The following is a 27,014-nucleotide window of genomic DNA, read 5'->3' as shown; positions in this document are numbered from 1 at the left end:
TTAATAGTGGGAAAAGAAAAAAAGGTGGCAATATGGTTTTTGAAAGAAACCAAAAGGAAAAAATTTCTGCTTAATTATAGTCAAATACTTCTGAGTAGATTTTTAGTTAATACTACTGACATTATTTTAGACATTTTGTTCAAAATTAGAATATGTTTGCATCTCTCATTAATGTCTAATTTTGCATTAAGATTAAGAGAACTCTTTTGCAAAAGAGAAATATGAAATAGATTTACTTCAGTGAATTTCAGTAAGCATTTTTTCTGGGGATGAATGTGTTTATCAGAAGTTCCAGTACATCAAATCGTATTTGACAAATTCATTCAAACTGTGAAAAAGAAATGAGCTCTTGAACTCTTTTATATTGAATGAAATATATAGAATCACTAACAAATCCAAAATCCCATGAGAGTATTTTCTAAACTGGAGGTCTGTTTGAGGTCGTCCTGAAAAAAGTACATAAAGAGTGTATAGCAAGCCTGGGATACATAGTGAGACACACTACAAAATGGTGATGTGTAAAGAAAATCTGATGAAATATTTTGTAAGCATTTCTATCAAAGACTTCTTACTGATAGAGATAAATTGCTTTCAAATGCTCCAGATGGGGAGCAAAACATGAAAAGATCACTACAATTTAATATCAGCTTCCACTTTTGAAAATCTTATAGATCTCCTCTCTTCGTGTCATTTTTCTAGAGTCATTATTTATGTGAGAAGCTATTTCCATGATCTGAGTACAGTTATTTTTACCATGGAGAATGACTTCTGCATTCTTGTAACAAATATATGAGAATGGCTAATCTTCCAAAATACAGTTCTCTAATATGTTTAATGGTATTATTATGAGGGAAAATAATTTATTTCCAATACATACTAGCACTGTGTCAAATATAGGACAATATGAGCCCACTTAAGTGATTATTCTTGATCACTGCATTCTCTTCAGTCCCTAGTATTCCCTAAAACCACAATAACAGCAATAATAAATATGTATAACATGTCTACCACATATTTAGAATGTGTAAAATTATTTAATTTTAATGACACTACAAAGCTTGTATCACTGTATCTAATTTACCTAAATACACATGCACCTACACACACACACACACACACACACACACACACACACACACACACACACACACACACATACACACACATAAATATTCAGTAATTTTAATTGAATTTTCTATTACCAGATTTGGCAGTGCTTGGTTATTAAGGTGCTTCTTCCTGCCTACTACTTTATGAACATATCCCAACAGGGAAACACTTTTTCATGTCCTTACTTCTGTTTGATGTCCTACAATCCTCCAATCTGGGCAGTTATAAATTGTAGTAGCATTAACAAACATGGTACATATTTCAGGTATATTTCAAATACCAAATCTCTGAGAAAACTACTAAACACTTCTGTTCTTTTTGAGACAAATCTAGCATTAGCGTTGTTGAATGTAGCCAAAATAAGTATCACTAAGGAATGATGCATACAAGAACAGGGTTTTGTTTTTCACTGATAAGAGTTTTTAAACCTAGAGCCTCACACAAACCAGTCTAGTACTCTACTACTGAATTATATATCTAAATCCTTTTGTAATATATTTTGAGATAGTTTTGCTAAGTTATGTAACCCAACTTTGATCTTGTAAATCCTTTTGCATCAGCCTCCCTAGTATTTAATATTACAGGACTGTACCACATACAAAAAAAAAATCTCTTAAGTATTGACACAGAGAACCTGCATATTCATCTTGTTTCATCAGTCGTGCCTTCTCTGTAAGTGCTTAAACAAAGGAATAAGTCAATAAAGTACTTACCAACCTGCCAGAAGTCACACAGCGTGAAAATGGGATGGTTGGGACTAGGTAGCAATAATCCTATTGTGGGCATATTTAAGACTCTACAAGTTTAAAAGGGTCACATAGTTAAGGCATTTCCAACAGAGAACAGGAAAATGAGATTTGGTTGCCGAGTGGTAGTGGTGCATACCTGTAATCACAACACTCAAGAGGCAGAGGCAGGTGGATCTCTGTGAGTTTGAGGCCAGCCTGGTCTACACAGCTAGTTCCAGGACAGCTAGGATTGTTACACAGAGAAACCCTGTCTTGAAAAACCAAAAAGAAAAAAGAAAAAGAAAATGAGATTTGGAACAAAATCCAATGGCAGTAATATCCCTTGAGAGGAATTTGAAAATACATACATGTTGCTTTGATACTGTAGTCAGGGACTCCTCACTCTTGTCACTCACTGTATGTCATTTTCCTGCTCCCCTAAATCCCAGTATTGAAGTTCATGTCAGCACATTGTCTTTCCCTTACTCTTTGCTGTTATAATACATTGTAGGCTGGAAGGGGTGGCACATACCTGTAATCCCAGCACTCAGGAGATAGAGGAAGATGAATCTCTTAAGTTCAAGCTTGGTCTACAGAGTGAGTCTCAGGACAGCCAGGGCTACACAGAAAAAAACCACATCTCCAGAAAAACAAAAAACACATAGATACATACATAGAGGAACCAAACAGAATATTCATACATACGTGATAGACAGACAGACAGACAGATAGATTGCAGATAAATAATAAAAATACATTGTGGTAACTCCGCATTAGTATTTAGTCTGTTATTCTTTCATGTAGCACAGCTTGCATGGTTCCTGATGACTCCAGTAGCTACTCTCATAAAGTATCCAGTGCCATCACTGTTAAACACTGTGCATATTTTTCTCAATCCAGAAATTAATTTTTGCTTCTTATCTCCCTGTGACCATCTCCAACCACTGTCGTAACATCAACCTGAAAGGATCACATTTTCTTGTATTTGCTTCTCTGTTGCTGGCCATTTCTTTACTGCCTCCCTCTCATACTTATTCTTTAAATGTTGTTTCCCAGGACTTGATTGTTCTTACCTCTGTCCACCTTCCTTTTCTAGGTATTTTCACATTTTTGCTGAATTTATCATCTGTACTTTGAAGAACCCAAAATGTATTTCATTTCCTGAACTTTTCCCTAAACATCAAACATACATATTAATTTTCTGTTTTATAAATAGCTCAACAGAACATTAATAATTAACATAAAGTTTATAAAAATAAATTATTTCTCCCCAAAGGGGAGTCTTTTTACAGACTTCTCATTTAAGTGAATGGTAATTCTAGTTTTACACATCCCTCAGAGAATGTTGCAACAAATTTGTGTTCCCCAGTTTCTGACTCATATCATTTATGATCTATTAGAAAACTTGGCCATCCAATCTATAAATATAAGCAAAACCAAGTTATTTTTTACCATTACTACTAGTGCCACCTTGGATTAAATCACTGATATTTTTACCTTGATTACTACAGAACCTTGCTGTTCTATACCCCTCCACTACCACCTTTTCTCTTTGCAGTTCTTTTAAAAGCAGCATAACCACAATGACCCTTGAAAAGTGTGTTCCTATCATTTGTCTGGCAAGCCAACTCATATACCTTTCCTCTGAATAGCTATCCCTTTATGCTACCTAGCACTTAATTTAATGGCTAGTGCTATCTTGTGAAATCGATGCTTCTGTCTTCAGTTTTCTATATAGCTGACTTTTGAATAGATGGACCATTAATTGTACTTCCCTTCCCATGCTTCCATTTACATCTAGGAATAGGTAACAGTCATAAGGAATCAGAAAGAAAATCTATTTTTGCATATTTTTGTAAGCATGTGAAAGATCAGAAATCAGAATAATGGAGTCATTTCTAGGGTTTAGTAGTTCATTGCATTGTGATTTACGAGACTCTTCTTAGCAAAATGTTAGGAACATTTAATTACTTAAGGCCAAAAGCCTTAGGACCACAGCTCATATTCCAGTAACCAGATAATAAAAAAAGAAGAAATATGAGAGGATAATATGTCATGATGGGTTCGTCATTCCAACTTCACAGTAATTCATATTTTATTTACAGTATACGTAATTGTCTGAGTATCTCTGCCATATGTTCATTTAGAGCCTGTCAGCGATATCAAGGATGAAAGTAGCTGCATCATATGATAGTTTTATTTGCAGTATTTTGAGGAACCTCTATGCTGATTTCCATAGCAAGTGGACTAATTTACATTGCCACCAGCAGTATATAAATATACCCTTTTTCATACTATCTCACCACCATTTGTTCCTAGTTTTCTTTATGGGATCCATTTTGAATGAGGTTAGATGGCATCACCATGTAGTTTTAATTTTCATTTTCTTGGTGTCTAAGGATGTTGAAAAGTTTTTAAAATTATTGGACATTGATACTTGATCATTTGAGAACTCTCTCTTTGTTGCATTATTGACCCATTTTTAGTGTGTTGTCTAAGTTTTAGGTATTTTTTGAGTTCTTTATAAATTCTAGCATAGCAGTTATTTTCTCTCATTCTGTAGGCTATCTTGTCACTTGATTAGTTATCTTTGCTGTCCAGACACTTTTTTTTTCTTTTTGGTTTTGGTTTTTCGAGACAGGGTTTCTCTGTGTAGCTTTGCGCCTTTTCCTGGAACTTAGTTGGTAGCCCAGGCTGGCCTGGAACTCAAAGAGATCCGCCTGGCTCTGCCTCTCGAGTGCTGAGTGCTGGTATTAAAGGTGTGCACCACCACCGCCCGGCCCTGTGCAAACACTTTTTAATCTCATACAACACACTGTTGGAAGCCAATAAAGTCATGGTATTACTGAAGGAGTAGAGTCCTTGTTAGAAAGGCCTGAACTGTGACTATGTCTTCTAGTATTTTACCAATATTTTCCTCTAACTAGTTCAGTTTCAGTTCATAAATTAAGATCTTTGATTTTGAATTAATTGATTTTTGTACAATGATTTTTGTAATAGATATATGGATATCCATTATTGCTAACACCATTTATTTGTCTTGTTTGTTTACTTTTTTAGTGTATTTGTCCAGATTGCCTTTATTTAAAATGAAGTTGGAACAGAAGATTAGTTGATCTAAGTATTTTCCTATGATTTTAACATCATGTTATAACTTTACTATGTACCATTAGTGTAGTAAGATAACATTTAAATTTGTCATTTCAGTCATTTCCAATTATGCAATTGGATAACTTAGTACTTATTTCTCTTGAATTTCTCCCTCATTTATTAAGCAGTTACTACCCATCTCCCCTCCCACAGTTCTCTAGTAACTATTAATTGGCTCTATGTGTATGAATTTGCCTATTTTATATAATCAGAGTGGCCTTTTTTTTCTGGTTTATTTCACATAACATTTTTCAAGGCTCACCCATGTTTGCCATGTGTGAGTACTTGTTTCCTTTTTTTAAGTTTTGAAACAGATTCTCACAGTGTGCAGAGGACCAGCCTTGAACTTGTGGTAAACTTCCTGACTTATCATTCCAAGTGAGAGGAATTGCAGATATTAGCCAGCACACTATACTTCCTTCCTTTGAGTAGCTGATTAATATTCTATTCTGTGGATATAATGCATTCATTTTATTCATTCACTAAATGCTGGTTATTTTCACCTCTTTGCTATGGAGCATGTATATTTGACCATATTCAGTAGTTTAATGCATGTATTTCACACATGGAATTACTGACTCATATAATGGAATGATTTTTATTTTCATTTCTGTGTTTGAATCCTAGTAATGCTATTTAAGAAAATAGTTAATATTCCAGGATTGGATATAGACTGAATGATTATCCTTTACTTTACAGTTAATATCCAATTATGAGTGAGTACCTACTGTGTTTATCTTTCTGGATCTGGGTTACCTCACTCAGGATTTTTTTCTAGTTCCATCCATTTGCCTGCAAATTTCATGATGTCATTGTTTTAAGAGCTGAGTAATACTCCATTGTGTAATTGTACATTTTCTTTATCCATTATTTTGTTGTGTGAGATCTAGGTTGTTTATTTTTTCTGACTATTATGAATAAAGCTGCAATGAACATGGTTGAGAAAGTGTCCTTGTGGTCGGATGGAGCATACTTTAAGTATATGCCCCAAAGTGGTGTAGCTGGATCTTGAGGTAGATGGATTCCCAGTTTTCTGAGAAACCACCATATTTATTTCCATACTGGCTGTACACGTTTGCACTCCCACCATCGATGGAGGAGTGTTCCCCTTGTTCCACATCCTCACCAGGATGAGAGTTAAGTTTTGTGATTTATCTCAGCCATTCTGACAGGTGTAAGATGAAATCTTAAAGTCATTTTAATTTGTAAAAATGGCTTGTTGTAACTACTAGGTGTCAAATTGCATTTTTCCTGGGACTACCCCTTCCTGAGTGTGGTGGTTTGAATAGGAATGGCCCCCATAGACTCACGTTTGAATGCTTGGCCCATAGAGAGTGGCATTATTAGGAGGTATGGCTTTGTTGGAATAGGTGTGACATTGTTGGAAGAAGTGTATCACCATGGAGGAAAGCCTTGAAGTCTTATATGCACAGGCTAGGCCTAGTGTCTCAGTTTCGTTCTGCTGTATGAGGATCAAAATGTAGAACTCTCAGCTCCTTCTCCAACACCATGTCTGGCTGTATGCCACCATGCTTTCCACCATGATAACAATGGACTAAACCTCTGAAATCGTAAGCCAGCTCCAATTTAAATGTTTTCCTTCACAAGAGTTGCCATAGTCACGGTGTCTCTTCACAGAAGTAGAAACCTTAACTAATACACTGAGCTTGTGCAAGTACTATATGCTATGCGCTAGAGTGCTTTCTCTCTCTTCCTCTGCCTCTTCCTTGCTTTCCCCCTTGCAGTTAAAATTGTTAACATCATCTAACCTATCTGTTATGGAAGCACTGAATTTTCTGAGGCTTTGTCTGTACCTTAAGATGTTCTGAACCTCACATTGAGTGAAGAATATTCTCTAATTGTGGCTGAGCCCTCTGAAATAGATTCTGAATTCCCATGTTCTAATTTCCACTTTCCTTTGTTTCTTTGCAACTAAAACCAGTGTGTTTCTGCCATCACATACCTACTCTTCTAGTTCTTCTCTAGCTAGCCTTGGTTTATTCCCTAAAGATTCTAGCAGTCCATGAATATGCATACCTCATCTTCCTTGTGTGGATTTTTTCTTTTTGTTTTCTTCCCAGAGGAAAACTTACTTGGTTTCCATATATAATTCTTTAAATGTGCTAGTTAATTGTTTTTATTAGTAGTTTGATTCCGTATTCATTAAAGATAATCACCCATGTGGTTTTTGATTTTTTTTTTTTTACACAGTCAATATCTGCTTCTGAGATCAGGTTGATACTGACCTCATTAAATGAGATAAGAAGTACGAAGTTTTTTATTTTTACTTCATTTATCTTCAGTATTCAAGAGTTTAAGAGGAGTCTATGTTAATTCTTCTTTCAAGAACATGTTCGATGGGCTAGCAAGATTTATCAGCATGTAAAGGATCCTGGCCCCAAGCCTGACAATCCAATCCATGAGACCCACATAGTAGAAGAAAATAACTGACTCCTATAAGATGTCCTTTGTCTTCCACACATGCTTCTTGGCACACATGTACACACACACACAGTGTATGTACACATATACATACATACCTATGTACTCACATACATACACATGTGCATACACACACATACACAAAAATAAAATGTAATAAAAATGTATGTTTTAAATGCTGGTAGCATACACTAGTGAAACCATATGACTGATATAACCTCATTCTTATTTAAGCAGTCTTGTTAGATTTTCAATATCTTTGTCAGTTGTAGAGATTATGTATTTCTAGATACTTGCCCTTCACTCCTAAGCTTTCTCTTAGTCTGGGCTTATAATTGTTTTAACTAGTTTCTGATGATCATTATTATTTCTAAAGTGTCTCTTATATCCTACCCTTCATTTTTGTTTATTTAAACATCTTTTCTTTTTAAGGTTATCTGGCTATATTTCTGTTGACTTGGTTGAATTTTGTTGGTTTATTCAATAAGTCAACTCAAGATTTTACATTTTTTATGTTTTCTTTCATTTATATTTACCCTGACTTAAGTTTTTTTTTCTGATAACCCTGGGTAAAGTTTGTTCTTCCTATATTTTGTGGAGGTATGATATAAGGTATAGTTACTTGAGGGTGAATTTAAAGAAGGATTGATACTGTTGATACTAGCTCTTCTTTGAATGGCAGGTAGCATTCTTCTGAGAAGGTATCTGATAGTGTAATTTTCTTCACAGGAAAGTTTTAAATTACTACTAAAATCATTTTTACAGACCTATTGAACCAGTCCATTGACAGGTTTTACTTTGCTAAGAATTTGTGGATTCCTTTCTTATTTTTCAAATTTTCTTAAATATAATTACATGTAATAGTCTATTGTGTTTCTTTTAATTTCTGAGACATCCATTAGAGAGTTTATCTACTTTAGTTTCTATCTTTGTTTAAGTTTTTCGCATTTAAAAAGTCTGTGTTATGGGGGTACTGATCAGTTGACAGCTTGCCTAGCAGCACACAGGAAGCCTTTGGCTTGATCCCCAACACTGCATAAACTGGGCATAGTGGTACATTCTTTTCACCTCAGCACTCTGGAAGAATAGGCAACAGGATCAAAGTTTTGTTTTGTTTTTTTTTTTTTTTTTTGGTTTTTCGAGACAGGGTTTCTCTGTGTAGCTGTGTGCCTTTTCCTGGAACTTACTCTGTAGCCCAGGCTGGCCTCGAACTCACAGAGATCCGCCTGGCTCTGCCTCCCGAGTGCTGGGATTAAAGGCGTGCGCCACCACCGCCCGGCAGGATCAAAGTTTTAAAGTCATCCTCTGCTACATAGTGAGTTTGGGACCAGCCTAGGATACAAGAGACCATGTCATAAAAACAAAAGTCATTTCTTAAAAGAAGCTGGTAACCAAGCATGGTAATATAGAACTGTAACCACAGCTTCTTAACTGGTTTCTCTGTTCCTCACAAAGAGAATTCTTCCATACATTTTTTCTTAATGGATGTCTCTCTGGGCAAGGGAGACTTATGGATTCCTGTGAATATCTGTCTGTCAGCTTCCTGTTGTAATCCTTCTAGGTACTCCATGTTATTCAGCTCATTTATTGCATTACCCATCATTTCCTAGCACTAGTTATAAAATATTTTAAAACCACAATGATAATAATGATTGAAGTAATATTGGTAGTCCTTTCAAACCACTGTCCATGGGTTAGTCATTGGTACAATGACTTGACTCTGTTTATTAATTTAAGAAATGACAAAACTGGGGTGCAAAAAGATTAAGTAAACTTCTTGAAATGCTACATAGAGCTATGATTCAAATCCAGGCCACCCATATCTACAGAACGTGCTCTCCAATCTCCCACCATGATACTCAGTACTTGTCTGTTGAATGGACCAGTGACTAACAACCTAATTTGTCCCATGTCTTTTTCTATGTTGCACTATTGTACCTGTTTTCAGAAGCCACTTTTGATCTTTTACATGCATCTCTAATACTTTATTTTAAATTGTGAACTTAAAACTTGTTTGCAGTGTACCTCTACCCTATTTTAGTAAACTAAGAAATTCTTTAACTAACATTCTTTTTCTCAGTTGTAGTCTATCATGGCATGAAATGGTAGCTTGAAACATAAATGTCCCTATACTTCATACTTTAATCTTATCTTCATACCTGTAAATATTTAGTGAGACTCAAGTAAGTTCATAGTACTTAGCAAGTAGAAAATTCTGGTAAGTAAGTAAATAGTATAATGGAACAGAAGTAGAGACAAAAGGCTTTATCATACCTTTAGTGGTCAATTGCTTTACATATGAGTTTATTTACAAATGACTAAGTTTTCCTCTGGGGCACTGAATTTGACCAATTTTTATATGGACAACATTTATCTTAGTACACTATGAATATAAGATATAAATGAAAAAACTTATTTTGCCACCCTGAGAAAAGAATGATAGTGTTCTAGTTAATTTTTGTCAACTTAACACAAACTATAGAGACACCTAAGAAGAGGGAACATCAGCTGAGAAATCCCCTCAATCAGATTTCCCCGTAAGCTTGTCTGTTAGGCATTGCCCTGACTGATGATTAATGGGAGAGGGCTAAGCCCACTATGGGTGGCCCCATCACTGGGAAAATGGTCCTGGGTTCCATAAGCAAGCTAGGTTTGTAAAAACAACCCAGTTCATAGTGTTTCTCTGGTTCCTGCCTCAGCTTCTGATTAAGATCTTGCCCTTGCTTGCCTCAATGATAGACAATGACTGCAAAGTGAAGGCCAAATAAACCTTTCCTTCCTAAGTTATTTTGATTATGATGTTTTACCACAGTAACAGAAAAAAAACTAGGGTAGACACTATTTGGTAATTTTCAAAATGCCACCTCACACATTTTTGTAAGCATTCAGTATTCATTTTGAACTACGGGTCTGTTGGAGCAGAATTTATGATTCACAGAGTCAATGAGGTAATGACCAATTTGATGGATTTCATTCATCCTTTCTAGGTATTATGAGCCATTTACAGCATATTTTCTGCCAGGTGGTGATCGAGATTTTTTTGTAAAACCTCATACTGGAGAACTCCCTCCATTTTACACAAAAGGAATTTCCATCATTGTAGGATTTAAACCCAGAATGTACAGTAAGAAATATCAAGCAACACTTGTAGTAAAGGTAAGTTTTAAAAAACACAACTTTTACATTTCAAAGCCAAATAATAAATTTAGGTATTGAATATAATAAAATAATTTGTTAATAGTAGGAGAAATTAAGCAATTGCTTACATTTCATGTTAAATGTATAGATGATTTGTATAGTCACGTAACACTTTCTTTTAAAAAGTGCTTACTCAAGGACTTTATATTATTTGAAACATACCTCTTGCAAACATTGGTTACAGTATATTGTCAAAATGTTGATGTAAAATAGAAAGTAAATTTTTTTAATTAAAATATGCATTGTATTCAAAAGAGAAATGTCATCTTTATCATCCTCTACTCCCATACTGGGAGGTATAACAGCTGTGGAGATTGCTGTAAGCTATTTAATAATGAGTTATTTTTTATATATTAAGGAAGGGGAACCTGTGGGAGCCCGTTCTCGGGTTCCTCGTGGCTTTACACAGCAGGTCCGCATAGAGGATAATTAGGACCATGGGCCTGAGTGCAGGTGTCTGAGATGGTCTGCACTTGGCTGTGCTGGGGGAGGAGGTCTTTTGCTCCACCCCTTGGCGTCTCTATAAATGCCCTGGGGGGCAGAGACAGTGGGGGGGGGCCTTTGGAAAAGGTTCCAGGCTCTCTCGAGGCTATCCTTTATTTTCTGTTTATCTCCGCAATATAAATCATTCTATCTAATATTTCCTGCTGCTCACACTCAAGAAAACTCTGGGGAACTGTGGGGGTGGTGGGTAAACGCCCCACAGTATGTGATGAATAAAATTCAACAAAATAAATTATACAATAAACAATAAAAACCATCCAGGACAAGAAAAAAATATGCATTGTAAATTTGGTCGTATCTGTGGAAGACCTTCAAGTGATTGTTTTGCTAACAGTTAAATACAGTTTTGAAAATTTATCCAGTAAGAGAAGTGTCTTTATAGAATTTCATACATACTTTATAGTGAGAAATTTGGGGCTAAGGACAACTTTCAAATTCTTTGATAAAGATAACTATTACCACAGTTTACTTTCTGTAGCATAGACATAAAGCGCATGTTGTCCTCATATAACCCTACAACTCCTACTGCCAAAGAAATCCCTAAACTTTTAAAGCAAACAATTAATTGCTGCCATTAACAGAAGAAAATGTCATTGTTTTAATGAATATTGAAAATAAAAATTTAGTTATTGTTTAAGAGAATGTTTTTTCATTGTTCTAAGATTTTATAGAACCTAGGACATCAGATATGAATCCTCTTTTGCCTTGCTGCATATTCCTCATTGCCTCCACTATTATTTGAAATATTGATAAAGGCTTATGGGAGATAGATTCACATTGAAGCCTGTTTTAAAAAATATTATTTTTTTTGCCAGAATTTCTGTGATGTACTTGTAATCTCAGCATTCAGGAGGTAATGGCTAGAGGATTCTGATTTAGACATCAGTCTGGGCTGCAGTGTGAGAATCAATTAAAAACAAGAAAATATTAGTTTGTTGATTTAATTTTTATTATGTAAAATTACAAATATGTACATGAATAGAATACATAATTTCATATATTCATTGTCTTGTTTGTAGATATATAAACATGGTAAACCCTACTTCAAATATTCATTTAATATTCAAATTTATAGATAAATCCTAAATCTCTTATTTTTTTCAATTTTGAGAAGTATGTGTAGACTTAATGGAAATTATAAACATACCACATACAGTTCTATGAAGACTTTATTTTCCTCCAATGCTGATTTCCTAAAAATGTATAATAAGATATCTAAACATGAAAAATAATATTAGAGTCCTTATACTACTTTTGGTATTTCTAATGTGTTTTTACATATATTCATTTGTGCGAGGGGCCCTGCACATGCCGTGATATGTGTGTGTGTGTGTGTGTGTGTGTGTGTGTGTGTGTGTGTGTGTGTGTAGTTCAGAGGACAACTTGTGGATGTTAGCACTTTTCTACAATTGTGTGGGTCCTAGGGATGAAACTCTCTGTATAAATATAACATTACACTGTACAAACTTTTAAAATTGATATGTCAAGCAGAATTACCCTGGAGATTCATAAGAGTCATTGCATATACCAAATCACTGATCTTAAAAATCAGTTTATACACACTGCCTCCAAATCCCAGTTAAGTTCAACAACATCCATACTTACTCTCATGTTGCAGTTCTAAAAGTCAAGTCATTATCTAAATTAAAATTATTATTTACACTATTGTTATTTTTAAATATTTAAGTATTAAATCACTAATTACAACAATATCATCTTCATTCTACTTCACTGAGAAAAAGGAATAATTTATAAGGATAGTTTTGATTAATCTTACCTAGACAAACCTCAACAATTGTGTTCTCATGCCTTATAATTTTTCATTCAACTAAGTCATCCTTAGAATAATGAAAACCTGTTGTTTTCCAATTAGGAAACAAGACAAGTAGCATTAGCTTTGATAGAAGGAAGTTAAGTTGTTTCATTTATTTTGTCAAAAGGAGTTCTGCTCCAGAGGAGTAGAAAATCTAATCAGTTTTCCCAAGTGACTATGAAAAAAATCTTGGTGAGTACTAGGGCTGGCAGGTGGCTCAGTTGGTAAAGTATATATTAGGCAAGCATGAAGACCTGAGTTCCAATCCCCATGTTGCTCAGAGTTTAGACACAGTTCCACACACATGTAGCCCCGCTATGAAAAGGAGAAGACAGGCAGATCCCTGGAATTCCTTGGCCAGCCAGCCTAGTCTAATCAATGGGCTCTAGATCATTGAGCAACCCTGTCTTAAAAAATAAGGTGGAGCAGGGGCAATCAAAGATGATACCTGATGCCAACCTCTGACTTCCACATACATGTACACACAAGCACAGGTACCTGCACACATATGTACATACCTACACACATACTACACAATCTCAAAAAACCTTAATAACTATCAGAATTATAGAACATGAAATATATGATGTTTTATGGTCATACTTGCATAAAAATAATATATATGTTAATATAGCTTACAATGCAAAATAGATATCATATTATAACTATATGTTCCTGTTACAACTAGAGACACAAACAAATATAAATATGTATTTTATATTACTTCTAAAGAAATCTTTTCATTGGCATAAAACAATTTGAAAGGGCATTCTAAATATGTATTTTCTTTTGTATTTCATTGGAAGCAGATCCTTCAAAAGAATGTAAATTTAAGTAGCCTATTTGTTACATGTGATACCAGGAAATAAATACAGGGAAGGCAGTATGTAAAATACAGAAGGAAAGGAGACTAATAAAATCATCCACCACAGTGTGAAACTGAAAATTAATCCCATGAGGGATCTCTGGGAAATAGTGTAGAATTCACACCTTGATAAATTCATACCCAAGGTGGGCAGGAATATAGGGGTTTTATATACCACTTTACACCATTCCAGTTATTGACTGAGGAATGGACTCAGAGATGGTTAAGGATCCAAAATCAGCTGAAACACCTGGAGTTTCTGAGGAGGAAAAGTCAAGGACTTGCAAACACTAGCTATTGGAAATTGCATCAGACATTCACTCAAATGAAAACACCAGAGAAATGTGTGTAGCCATAGACCATATGTGTTAATGGATAACTATCATTTTTTAACCTTAGAAATTGTCCTTAACAACATCTGTCATTCATCCAGGCTGTCATTGCCTTCAGTTTCTTTTCAAAACAGTGACACCTTTAAAATATGAGAATTTTATCTGTTGATAAATTTTTTTGTTTTGTTTCTTAGTAAATAGGCCAGCGAACTACTATGATTGGTTTTTTTTAAACTATCAATACTCATTCAATAAGGCATTAATGATATGGAGCTATTAATTTATTCCTGACTGGTAACATGGTTCAGTGGTAAATGTGCTTATTTCCAATACTGATTGAAGACCTGAGTTCCCTGGAAACCACATGGCATTTAGGAGAGAGCTAGCTGATTCTCACAAGTTGTCCTGAGATATTCACACAGCAGTGTACGAGTACACACAAACAAGCATGTATGCAGCGCACACACACACACACACACTCTCTCTCTCTCTCACTCACACACTAAACAAATCAATAATAAGTGTAATACTTTATTCTTTTAGTATTTTGAATTCTGTTTTTATTATATTTTAAAAGATTGGATAGAAGATATAGACCAGATTATATCTATAAAATATTTTTGAAGATATGTAATTGTTCATATTTATACTTGGTTTAAAGAAGTTAAATCATAGGTAAAACTGCAAAGCTTAATCTTTATTTTGTAAAACAAAACAAAACAAAACAAAAAACCTTGTTATTGTTATTTAGCTTATTTGGAGAAATGTCCTGAACAGCTTCCTTAAATGATACTGACTTAATCATTGTAGAGTTATTACAATCTTCAATAAAATGTATGAAATCTAATTGTGATTTTAACAATAATGTATTTTTATGTTATCAGTTCAAGTCTTGTATATAAATGATTGGTAATACTACAAGCACCAAGTAGCTGCTACTTATTCTCACTAGGTGCTAGGGGTGGGTATAGATCCCTTCATGTAACTCACCTGCATGCTGGCATGAAGCTCAAGGATTAGTACTCAGTTCCAGGCAGATGCTGGTATTTTCATTTAGCATACTCCTTTGTATCCATGAGGTCATTTATTTGTACTGTAAAAAAAAGTTTAGAATGGCATATGCACAACCTTCAAAATCTAGCTTTCTTTTTTAGATTTCAAACATACCCATATGAAGTGCAATGATATTTAACTCAAATTGTGTTTTGTTCCTAGGTTTATTTAACTTTTGAATCATTGACTCTGGTTGTATAAATACTACAGATATCACATAAAAGAGCCATATGTGATTAAAATAAGGTCATGTTTGATGTGAAAGAAATGTGTGCACCTACTCAGTATTTATTTATAGATACTGCATTACACATCTAACCTGGTCTATTGCAATATTCAGTTGGCTTGGGGACTTACTTTAAAATAATTTTCGTAGCATGCATGGTCCAAGCCCAATGTAAGGCTAAAGCCTATATAAAAACAAATGGCTTCAGCAAATTCTGCAGAAGCAATGGACTTAACCTAAGTATGGTAAGGTCTAAATATAAACGTTGACAATTCTAGAATGCCTAATTTAGCATATGTTAGGAATTATGCCTATTTACAGAAAAAATTAAGGGTTTTAAAATAAATTCCCCTATAAATTACATTACCTGGATTTAGATTATAAATGTTTTCAATGATCTTAGACTTCTCAGTATATTTTTAATGTCTTATACTTTCATAATCCAGAAATCATATTACTGTAATTTGCCAATTATTTCTGTGACCACAATCATAAAGTCTTACTTTATTTCCCTAATTTATTTCTGCATTAGTATTTTTCATTCTAGAGGAAACCATATTTTTTACCTTTCCCATACCACATACAACCAATAGAAACTACTAATAATGATAAATGTTTCCCTAATCTTTCTAGTTCTCTGTATATTTCTTACATTATCTTTCCATCTCTTAATTTTCAGACAGATGAAATATATTGTCTGTATGAAATACATGGGCTACCTCCAGCACCAAAATCAATGGTACATGTAAAACCCAAAATTGATGCTACTAACAAGACATATGGCAGCATTCCACCAATTCAACACAATTTTATTCATGAAAATGCTAAACTTCGACGCACAGGTGTATCTTCTACTATTAAAGGTTCTCCTTTAGTTAAGAAGTATAAATAAAAAAATTTAAACATTGCTTGGTCTCAAGTAGAATTGAATATTTTGTTTGTTATCTCATTTTTGAGGGATAATCATAATACACTTTCTTGGGCTTTTTTTTAATTGCTGACATTTTATGTTCTTTTAATAAGATGTAGTTCGTTTCTGACTTGTGTTTTTGTTTTAAAATGAATTTGTAGTATAAATGTTGGAATTTCTTTATTTTTAAAGTGCAAGACTGAACCATGTGTTTTGTTTGGTTTGGTTTTGGACTTGGATTTTTGAGACAGGGTTTCTTTGTGTTGCTGGGGCTGTCCTAGAACAAGTTCTGGAGCCCAGGCTGGCCTCCAGCTCACAGAGATCCACCTGCCTCTGCTTCCCAAATTCTGGGATTAAAGGCGTGCGCCACCATGACCAGGCTTCTGAAACATAATTTTAATGACAGTATTTTAAGCAACAATGTTAGTATTAGAGGTCAATTCCTTACATTATTTAAAAACACTAGTGATAAATTTAGTGTGTAACCCTAAAAGACAATGTCTTGGTCAGTGGTCCAATAGCAGCCAAGGTCTGTGTCCATATCCATGGCCCATGTTGCCCGTAAGGGCCAGGCAGACATCAGGGGTCTGGGTGGCCACCTAGGGCTATGTTAGTATCAAAGGGCCATGCCACTGCTGGGACCATGGTGTCATCTGGGTCTGGGCTGCTGCCAAGGGCCGTGTATGTGTCCATCGCCCTGCTGCAGCCATGGTCTGTGTTGATGTCTGTGGCTCCTGTTAACACCAAAGGCAGTGAGGTTAGGGCTGCATATTGTCGGCCCCGCCCCTCACTGGCTGCTGCACATGGGAGAGCAAGAGCAGAACCTGCACCTCACCTGAAGGCATGAGAGTGGGAGAGTTGAGTTAGCCCACTATCTGTCTGTCACACAGTGGGAAGGGGGAGATGACCCCTTCACCCCTCGCCTCTCTCCACCTACTGCAGGCAGGAAAGCAAATCCCAGGGTCATGAGGGTGGGAGAGCTGACCCTGCTCCCCTTTCCTATCCCTCATCGCCTGTGGCAAGTGGGAGAGCTGGCTCTGAGGTCATGAGAATTGGAGAACTGCTCCTGCCCCTCACCAGCTGCAGCACTTGGGACAGCAGGTCCTGCACCTTGCCAGGCAGCATAGTAGAGCTGACCATGTTGGCAGGGGTGCTGGTGAGCTGCCCCCACCCCACCCGTGTATGCCATGTGGTAGTATAGGTGAGGGAAAGATGCCCCCCAACTCCACCCTTTGCTACCTGCATCAGGCAGGAGAGCTGGCCTTGGGGGCATGACAGGAGGAGAGAGGGGCCTGCACCTGGCCTGGGCAAAACAGTAGAGCTGACCCTGGTAGTGTGGATGCAGGCATGCAGGCCCCAAGGGTGTGAGAGCAGGAGAACTGGTCCTGCTCTTTGATGTCTGCTGCATTATGTGTGCTATCCCAGGGCAGGGCTTGAGAGCTCGCCCAGGTGGTGATGATGAGGAAAAGCTAGCAGTCTGACCAACCCAGCTACCACCCAGGCCCAGAAACTGGGCCCACTCCAACATCCACCTCATCTATTAATTGATGGAGCTAGACCTGCTGTTCCAAAACTGCATTATCTCCATGACACATGGCAACAACAGGATATCCAAGAGAAGTCCTAGTGAGGACCCAATTCAACAATGTAGCAGAAGCCACAGGTCTCAAACCAGGCGAATAACCAATGAACACTTACAAATAAAGACGTATAGACTAAAGAGTATATACTGTGTAACTCATTAGGGCCACACTACAGCTTCCATCCCAAGATTTTTTGTTTGTGTTTGTTTTGGAGTTTTTGTTTGTTTGGTTGGTTGGTTGGTTTTGGTTTTTTATTTTTATTTTAAATTTTATTTTATTTTATTTGGGGGAGGAGGTTGCAAGGGCAGAGTGTGGATATGAAGGGATGGGAGATGAATGGGATCAGAATGCATGATGTGTAATCCACAAGGAATCAATACAAAGTTTTTTTTCTAATGGACCACTGCAGCAAATGTATGTGGGACTGTGGAAACACTGCAACCTCTGTACACTGGTAAGAAAATAGACAAATGGACATTTTAGAGAGCCATTTGTCAGCCCTTAAAATGTTAAAAATAAACTTACTAATGTAGTTACTGTGCAAAAACATTTGTCCACATAAACATTTGTTCCAGAATGTTTAAATAAATAATGTAGGTATATCTCAACATGATAAAGAAGAAAGCATGTTTTTAAAAAATAGTTAATATTTTTATTTGTGTGTGTATGTGTGTGTGTGTATGATTGATGTACACCACATGTGTGCAGAAGCCTGTGGGAGTCAAAAGAGGGCATCAAATTTCCCTGGAACTGGAGTTACATGTGGTTGCAAGCCACTATATGGGTGCTGGGAACTGAACCTGTATCCTCTGCAAAAATAGCAAGTACTCAAATTTCTGAGACATGGCTCCAGCCTCAATAAAACTTGCATTGATGTGTATCTGATTTTTAAGAGTGAGTCATTGCCAAAGTAAAAGAGAATATATTTAAACCAGTCACTGGGAAAAATATAAAATAGACAGTATGGACCATCTTAAAATTATTTTTACACAAATGGTTAGCTTTGTGCCAAAAAATACCCATGATGCTATGAGTAATAGTTTGTAGTTAGCCTTTCATTAAACAAATTTCATGCCTTCAAAAATAAGGAGGTATTGACCTATAGGACAAATGTAGCCTGCCACCTATCTTTTGTTTTATTCATACCTACAAGCCTCTAGCTAAGATCAAATTTTACATATCAATGGATGGAAAATCAATAAAAGACTATATTGTCTTATGGAAGTTATAGAGAATGCATATTTAACTCATTATGAAAAACTTTTGCTGAAATATAAGGCAATGTGTTTCCTTATAGAGAGAGAGACAGGGTCTCACTATATAGCTCTGACTGTCCTGAAAACTCACTCTGTAAACAGGCTGGCCTCAAAGGCACAGAGAGCCACCCACATCTGCATTCCAAGTGCTGGGATTAAAGACATGCACCATTATGCCCAGCTAAGATAACCATTCTGTATATGTTGTGCTTGACTACTTTTGCAATTCAGCAGTTAAGTGCATAGAAACTATATAGATGCAAAGCTGTAACTATTTATTCTCTACTTCTTTTCTGTGTTAGGCCAGCAATGGCCTTTGGGAACTACTTTGAATCTAATAATTGTAGTTTCCTTACATGTTGTTAAGCAGATTTATGGGAGCACATGAATGTAATTAATTAGTATTTTTGGCCACAATTGGGGTAACGTGGGTTGGAGACCCATGTACCACTGGATTTTCTATTATGAATGGGATAAGAGCCAAAAATCTGAGAGTTTCTCAAAGCATTTCTCATTCTCTGGCTCCATAAAGCTTTTCTTTTCTCTTTTTTCTTTGTCTTTTTTCTTTCTTTTTCTTTTACTTTTTTTTTTTAATTTTGAGTATGGAAAATCGCCTATCATTGTCTATTCTTCCTACTGCTAGGTGTAAAGGCTTAAGGAAGTAAGCATTCTCTCAATCTGTCTCCAAGAACATCTTACACTCTCCCAAATAATCTCTTTAGAGTGTAAAAGCACTGTTGTCATGAAATTGTTCCCAAATCAAATTGCCTTTTTGTTTAGTGTTTATGCCAATGCTTAATGTTATATGTGGACCTCTTATACTGGACCTTTGGAGAAGCATAACTTGAAAACTCCAATAATTGAGATACTCATGATGGAATGTATTTGTATTTGACTTCTTTGGGTGAGAAATGAAACTGAGGATGAAGTAATAAAAAAGTGCACATTGCAAATTGTGAATATTTCAAAATGCTCCAAATTATGACGTTAATTTTACTGTTTCAAATTTTATCACAGAAAGTGGGATGGGAGAAATTCAAGTAGAAAAAGCTGAATATGAATAAAATTATAAGACACCTGAGAGGATGAACTTTCCTTACATTTGCTTCGGAGGCACAGAGGTGACTCAAGCAAGTGTCCTTTCTCCCCATTGCCCCATGGCACTGGGTACATATGGAACAGAAGCTAGTTTCTATGGCCCAAATCCAGAGTTCTTCCTGTGTTCTATTTCTGTGCCTGTGAGAAAAGAGGCCACAAAGTTGAAAATGAGCAAGCAAGGGTGTATGTGAGGGTTTAGAGGGAGGAAAGGGAAGAGGGGAATGATGTAATCATATTACAATTTTCTCAAAAATGTTTTTAAGAATAAAAAAACATAATTTGGAGAGTGAGCTTAATTTGGAGAGTTTAGCTTAGTATTCTAAACATTTAAGCTCACAATTCTAAAGATAATCTTTGGAATTAATCAATTTCCTCATTATTAATCTGCATTTTGCTAAAATAAGTCTATTCATGAAAACTGTTAAATTCTCAGTTTCTCTTTTTATCCTGATTTTTTTGTGTCAGGATTTAGACTACAGTATAAACCTAAGGTATTTTCCCACTCTGTGATAACTATCACTCCTGGCTATATACATATACAGGAAGGTCTAAGGCAGCATGTAACAGAGATATATATGCATCTGTAATGCCTGCGCGTGAACCCCCCCCCCCCCCCCCCCCCAACAAGACCGCCAAGGAGCCAACTTCCGATGTAAGAACAAAAGCTTTTGTTTATTCCCGGCCTAGGCAGGGACCTCCTGGACACCACTTTACAGTAGGTGAAAAGAGGAAAAGAGAGAAGGTCCCGAGCAGTCACTTTAAGGGGTTTGTATAGGAAAGGTTTACATGCAGAATATTACATATCTTGGGATTGGACGAGGGGAGCTAGGGGTGAAGTAGTTCTTTGAAGTTACTGGTTGAACTACAAGCATAGGGTTACTAATGGCTAACAGGATTCAGGGTATCTATAGAGACATAAATTTTTCTCCCTATGTCCTGCTTTTGCTGAACCCAGGATAGATACATTCAGATTTATTGTTCCAATCCTACTCCCCCCTGAGTTCAACTTCTGGTGAGTTGAGCCCATTACTCCCCAAATCTTGTTTTTCCTAGTCCAGGATACATAGATTTATTGTCCCAGCCTTATCTTCCCATAAGTTCAATTTCTGGTCAGTTCAAAAACTGCTGGTCAGCAAATACCTTTAGAGGAAGAGGGGGAAGGGGAAGGAACGTCTCTCAAGATGGCTACTTATTTTTCCCTTTCACATCCATGTTTATTGCTACACTATTACAAAGCCTGAGAAATGTAAACATCTCAGATGTCCGATGATTATTAATACATGAAGGGAATTTGGTAGCATATATAAAGGAGTTTTTCAGCTATGAACAAAAATGAAATTATGACATTTACATGAGAATGGATCAAGCTGGAGATCTGTATGTTAAGCAAAATAAGTCCAGCTGAAAAGAATAAATACCATGTTTTCTCTCAAATGCAGAATCTATATTATTTAAACGTGTGTGTGTGTGTGTGTGTGTGTGTGTGTGTGTGTGTGTGTGTGTGTTTGTGTATCACAATAGAAAGGGGACCTAGAGAGGCAGGGTAGATGTAAACAAGAAGGTGATGGAATACCTGTGACATGATAGTAGAAAAGGACTGTTCGAAATTCGAAATGAGATCAGCAACAGGGGACCAGGTTGGATGGAAAAGGGATATAAAGGGGCAGAATGAACAAAAGCAAACTATAATAACATACACACACACACACACACACACACACACACACACACACACAGGAGCTTCATAAAAGAAGAGTTTTATTAGGAGTGGGGATGAGACAAAAATGGGATATGATGAGGATTAAAATTCATTATTTATATGCAAGAAACTATCAAATAGTCAAAATAAATAAATGAGAAGTGTTATAATCAAAGCCATGACCTTGTATATTAACTTAAATTTTCAAATAGAAAAATAATAAGGAAAATGTATGTCTCTAATGCCTAGGACTCTTGTGCATTATAGTTAAGCCATGAACAGTTAAGGGTTTAGTTCTTGTTAACAGTGGTGAAAGTAACACCTTATGTATAAACTTCACTGAAAATTGAAGCTGTTTTGAGGACCCTATTTAAATAAAGGTTATATTTAGCTCTGTAATCAAGAATTTGCCAAAGTAGTTCTCCTTTTTGTCTCTTGTCCCTGTACAGCTTTCTGTCATTTCCACAATGTGTTCAATGTTACAATTAAAAGCAGGAAATATAATAGTCAACATAAGATCTAACATTATTATCCTCTGTTTGAAGCCACACTTTCCAAATTATCAGCTTTAATCAATTGTTTTTTGTTTTTTTTTGTTTGTTTGTTTTTCGAGACAGAGTTTCTCTGTGTAGCTTTGTGCCTTTTCCTGGAACTCACTTGGTAGCCCAGGCGGGCCTCGAACTCACAGAGATCCGCCTGGCTCTGCCTCCCAAGTGCTGGGATTAAAGGCGTGTGCCACCGCCACCGCCGCCGCCGCCGCCGCCACCACCACCGCCCAGCCGATTGTTAATAGGGCTCTTGTGACTCTCAGCAACTAGTGCGTTCATGGAAAATCCCCACAGAGCTCCTATTACCAATTTACTGATTGATTCTGTGAACTATTCTTTAGTATGTATGCTCTGAGCTGGAAAGCTCACACCAGCCATGGAACAGCATTCCCTTCTATTCTATATTTGAATGATATAGGAACATATCTTGAGGATGAAGAAATGGGTCAGTGGTTAAGAGTACTTGCTGCTCTTGCAAAGGGATAGAATTTGGTTTCTAATGCCCATGTTGGGGAGTTCACAACTGCTGTAACTCATTTTGAACTCTATTTGGACATCTGAAGACTTCTTCTAGTCTCTGTATGCACCCACACACATGCACATATACATATTTACACACACACAAACACACACACACACACACACACACACACACACACGCACGCACGCACGCACGCACGCACGCACGCACGCAAATATGATCCCAGAAGTTTGTGCTTATAAACTTACATGCATATATATCCTGTCTGCCAAGGAGAACCATTTCTCTATTAATAGGCACCCATGGTACATACTAACACCACTGGCCTGAAAACCAACCCCCAAATTTCCAAACTGATCCAGCTCACAGTACTTGCCACCCCCACCCTGCAGATACCAATTTTTCTTTATAACTCAGGTGGATTTTCCCTGATCCCTCTCTTCTCTCTCGCTCCTGAGAGAGATAGCCTTGGCCCTTGTCAGGCTGCCCTCCCCTCTCTGCCCTAGAGAAGTAGCCATGGCTACTTTGGACTTCCCCCAAAGCTCTCTGGCTGTTCTCTCTCTCTCATATTTATACTAAAAACCCTCTTCCCATCTATGGAGCAGTTTAGTGGCTTCTCTGCATCCTTGCTTAAAATGATATGGTGTCTCTTCACAGCAATAACAGTGACTAACACAGCCTCAAAATGTGTCTCATTCTGTCCTCCAATTTGTGAAACCCCTGCCCCCAGTCTTCTGAATGCTGTGACTGTAGGCATGTGTCTTAAATACTAGCTCATAGCTGACATAGAATATAAGCTTGTTACTTCATGGGTTATTCAAGAAGCTTCACCCTTTGCTTAAACAAATTTTTGTTCTAATGGAAACAATAATTGGTCCAGCCTTTATTGTTTGCTCCCAGGGTCCGCGGAAGAGTCTTAACAACCAGCTGAGGATTCTAATCTGAGGGATATTCAATGAATCTAAGCACACTGAGTTCTTTAGTCCATTCATTTTATTCTTCTATGGCGATTCTATCTGCACAGTTTCTTTTCTGCTCCCTCCTGCTCTCAGTCCCTCCTGCTCTCGGTCCCTCCTGCTCTCAGTCCCTTCTGCTGTTCTCTCATCATTCTACCTAGTTCTTTCCATCTCCGTCCTCATCTTTGTTCTTCTCCATCAATCCTCCCAGTGCTCTCAGAGAACCGGTCTATATACCCAAACAGTAATTCTTTGGTAAAGCAATGCAAGGCTTGAAGTTTTCAGGGTCGCAGAGAGAAGTGATAAGGACCCACACATAAAGCAATAATTGTCAGCTTCTAATTACAACCCCAAAGGGGAATGACTAAAGGGGAGTTCTCTGGTAGGGTCAACTAAAGGCTAAGATCAATTAGGGAATTGTGCTCAAACTATAATCTAGAAATGGCTAGGTAAAATGTTAGGGGTCAATAAGTCACAAGAAAGTAAACTCTTTGGCACTGCTTTTCCCGCTCATCCCGGCTGCAGCTGCTTTCTGATAGGGAGGAGGACATATGCTAGGTGGTTAAGCAATCTCTGTTAGAGCATGTAGTATTTGGTTAGTAAAAGCACTTTCACTCATAGTAGTTGCTGAGGAGAAAATCTAGGAATAGCACCTGGCTGAGGAGGAATTAAAACTTAATTTGCACAAGAAAGAAACTTGGCACCTATTGCCTGTCTGGCCTTGTAGGCAATCTCCTTGGGTCAGTGGGAAGTAACTGCCTTAACTCAGTAACTAGCAAATGGCTAAAACATCATCCCAGGAATGTGAGCAGTAAATCTCTTAAGTTAGGGTCTTGTGTAAATAACCTGGGATGAAGGTAAGGGGTTGAGGATTTAATTGTCAATGGTTCTTTTCTCTATCTGTGAATGAGATGAGCTAATGTTTATCTATGTGCAGTTTTGTCCTTGGAAAAAGGTATCTTTGCTGAAATACTTTTGTCTGGAGAATGGCCCTGGCTAGATATATGTTATTGAAAAATAAGCACAGCTGGGGACAGTTGTCCAATTACCCCAAAAGTATAGGGAAAGTTGTGCCCAAGATTGAGATGTAATTGTGAGATTACATGTACACATAACATGGAAATGCATGGTAAATGGGGAGAATCATATCTGTTATTGCATAAGAAGTTTACAACAAGAGACAGCCAGTTCATTCAAAAGGCAGTAATCCCATAACACCTTGTGTGATGGTTTCCTCTAACAGAACCCTTAGTTCTGATAGGTTGACCTTCTGAACTCTAGTTGTCACTGCTGTATACAACATGGACTTTTGTTCACAAAATTCCTGTGAAGAAATATTTTTCTCCAAGCTTATAATTTTAGGAGGTAGGGACATTGGAAGGAAATTAGGTCTTGGAGACAGAACTCTTGTATGTATGCTCGGGGCCCTAATAAAAGAAAACCTGGAGCTGGCTCTTGCCTCTTTTGTCATGTATGGACACAGAGGTTGTAAGATGGAATGGGAATTCAGAATGTGGGCTCACAGAAAGCTAATCTTCAAGAACATTTATCTTAGAGTTCTAAGTCTTGCAAACAATTATGAATAGATTTCTGTTATTTATAACTCTTCTGATATATGATACTTTATTAGTCCAAGTGTATTAACTCACTCTAACTTATAAGGGTACCAAGATATTCATTTGGTCTCTGGTCAAACAAATTCAAGGCTGCAGCTGTACATGTATGCATATGTGCAAGCTCATGTGCTCATACACACACACACACAATGTTCTGTTTATATAAAATTGCGACTATATGTGTTTTTATTAATGCAAAGTAACCAGCTTCATTATATTTTCATGCTTTGTTCTACTTCATTCTTATTCCTCACTGCCCTTCCCTGTCCTCCTTTCCTGTCTTTTGATTACCCCTTCCCCCCCACTAAATAGTTTTCCCTTCTATTTACATGTTACATGCATCCCATTACCCCACACACACACACACACACACACACTTGCTTAAGATGGCTTGCTCCCTTCTCATTGTCAACTCTGTAGCTTCATGACAACCCCTTCCCACACATGCATCTAATATGAAAAAAAATTGCAAAAGAAAGTAGCATATAGGTTTGTTATAACTTGAAACAAAACAATAAAGAGTTAGCAAATCTGAATTCTCCATGGTGATTAGGAATGCAGGTACAGGGGGTGGGACTGGATGCCATTGTGTGGGGGAAATAATGTTAATGCTTTCCTCCTTTTCTTGGGAATCACTGATTTCATGTCCTTTGAATTTTGTTGAGGTAACTGACAAAGCTCAAGTGCTTTCCAGTCAAATTTAGATACTGTTTGCTCTGTGTGGAAATAATGTTCTGAATAAGAGATAGCTCATCTAAATTGATTTTTAAGGGAATTTGATGACTCATTTATAGGACCTGAACCTTTAGACTAGTGAAACACTTGTGCAAATTGCAATCAGTTGATATGCCATATCTAAAATCACATGATTCTATTATACTCCTAACATCTACTGACACATAAAGAACCTTCTTTCAAGCAATGGTGCAATAGCCCTATTGACACAGATTATGTTCACAAAATAGAAGAGCTTTTAGCTATCAGTTAAAGTTGTTATTCCATGTGAAGGTGCATGAATGAGAAGTCTCAGAAAGATAAATCCATCCGTATAATATCAATTTATTATTGAAGAAATTAATAAAACTAAGAAAACTAAATATAATATTGCCCTATATACATATAATTCTAATTTTAAAATGACTATATCATATATATTTGTGAATGTATACATGGCGGGGCGTTTACCCACCAACCCCACAGCTCCCCAGAGTTTTCTTGAGGGCGAGCAGCGGGAAATATTAGACAGAAGGACTTAGATTGTGGAGATAAAAAGATAGAAAATACAGGATAGCCTCAACAGGGCCTGGAACCTATTCCAATGGGTCCCGACTGTCTCTGCCCCAGGCAGGGTATTTATAGAGACACCAAGAGGTGGAGCAAAAGACCTCCCCCCGCCCCAGCACAGCCAAGTGCAGACCATCTCAGACAGCTGCACTCAGGCTCTCT

At 36.9% G+C, this 27,014-nt stretch overlaps 1 protein-coding gene across 1 annotated transcript in view; it reads left to right on the top strand.

Annotated features, from left to right (window-relative positions):
* Window positions 1–16,313, top strand: part of Cfap47 (cilia and flagella associated protein 47) — a 272,610-nt gene extending 256,297 nt beyond the window's left edge. The window contains exons 64-65 of the mRNA XM_052731290.1: window positions 10,418–10,586; window positions 16,101–16,313. Of these exons, the coding sequence (XP_052587250.1) occupies window positions 10,418–10,586; window positions 16,101–16,313 (382 nt within the window). The remainder of the gene's footprint in view (window positions 1–10,417; window positions 10,587–16,100) is intronic.
* The last annotated feature ends 10,701 nt before the right edge of the window (window positions 16,314–27,014 follow it).

The sequence above is a fragment of the Peromyscus californicus genome, unplaced genomic scaffold (assembly GCF_007827085.1).
Source record: "Peromyscus californicus insignis strain IS unplaced genomic scaffold, ASM782708v3 Scaffold_10__1_contigs__length_136768540, whole genome shotgun sequence".
NCBI classification, from domain to species: domain Eukaryota; kingdom Metazoa; phylum Chordata; class Mammalia; order Rodentia; family Cricetidae; genus Peromyscus; species Peromyscus californicus.
This window is presented reverse-complemented; position numbering and strand designations above follow the sequence as displayed.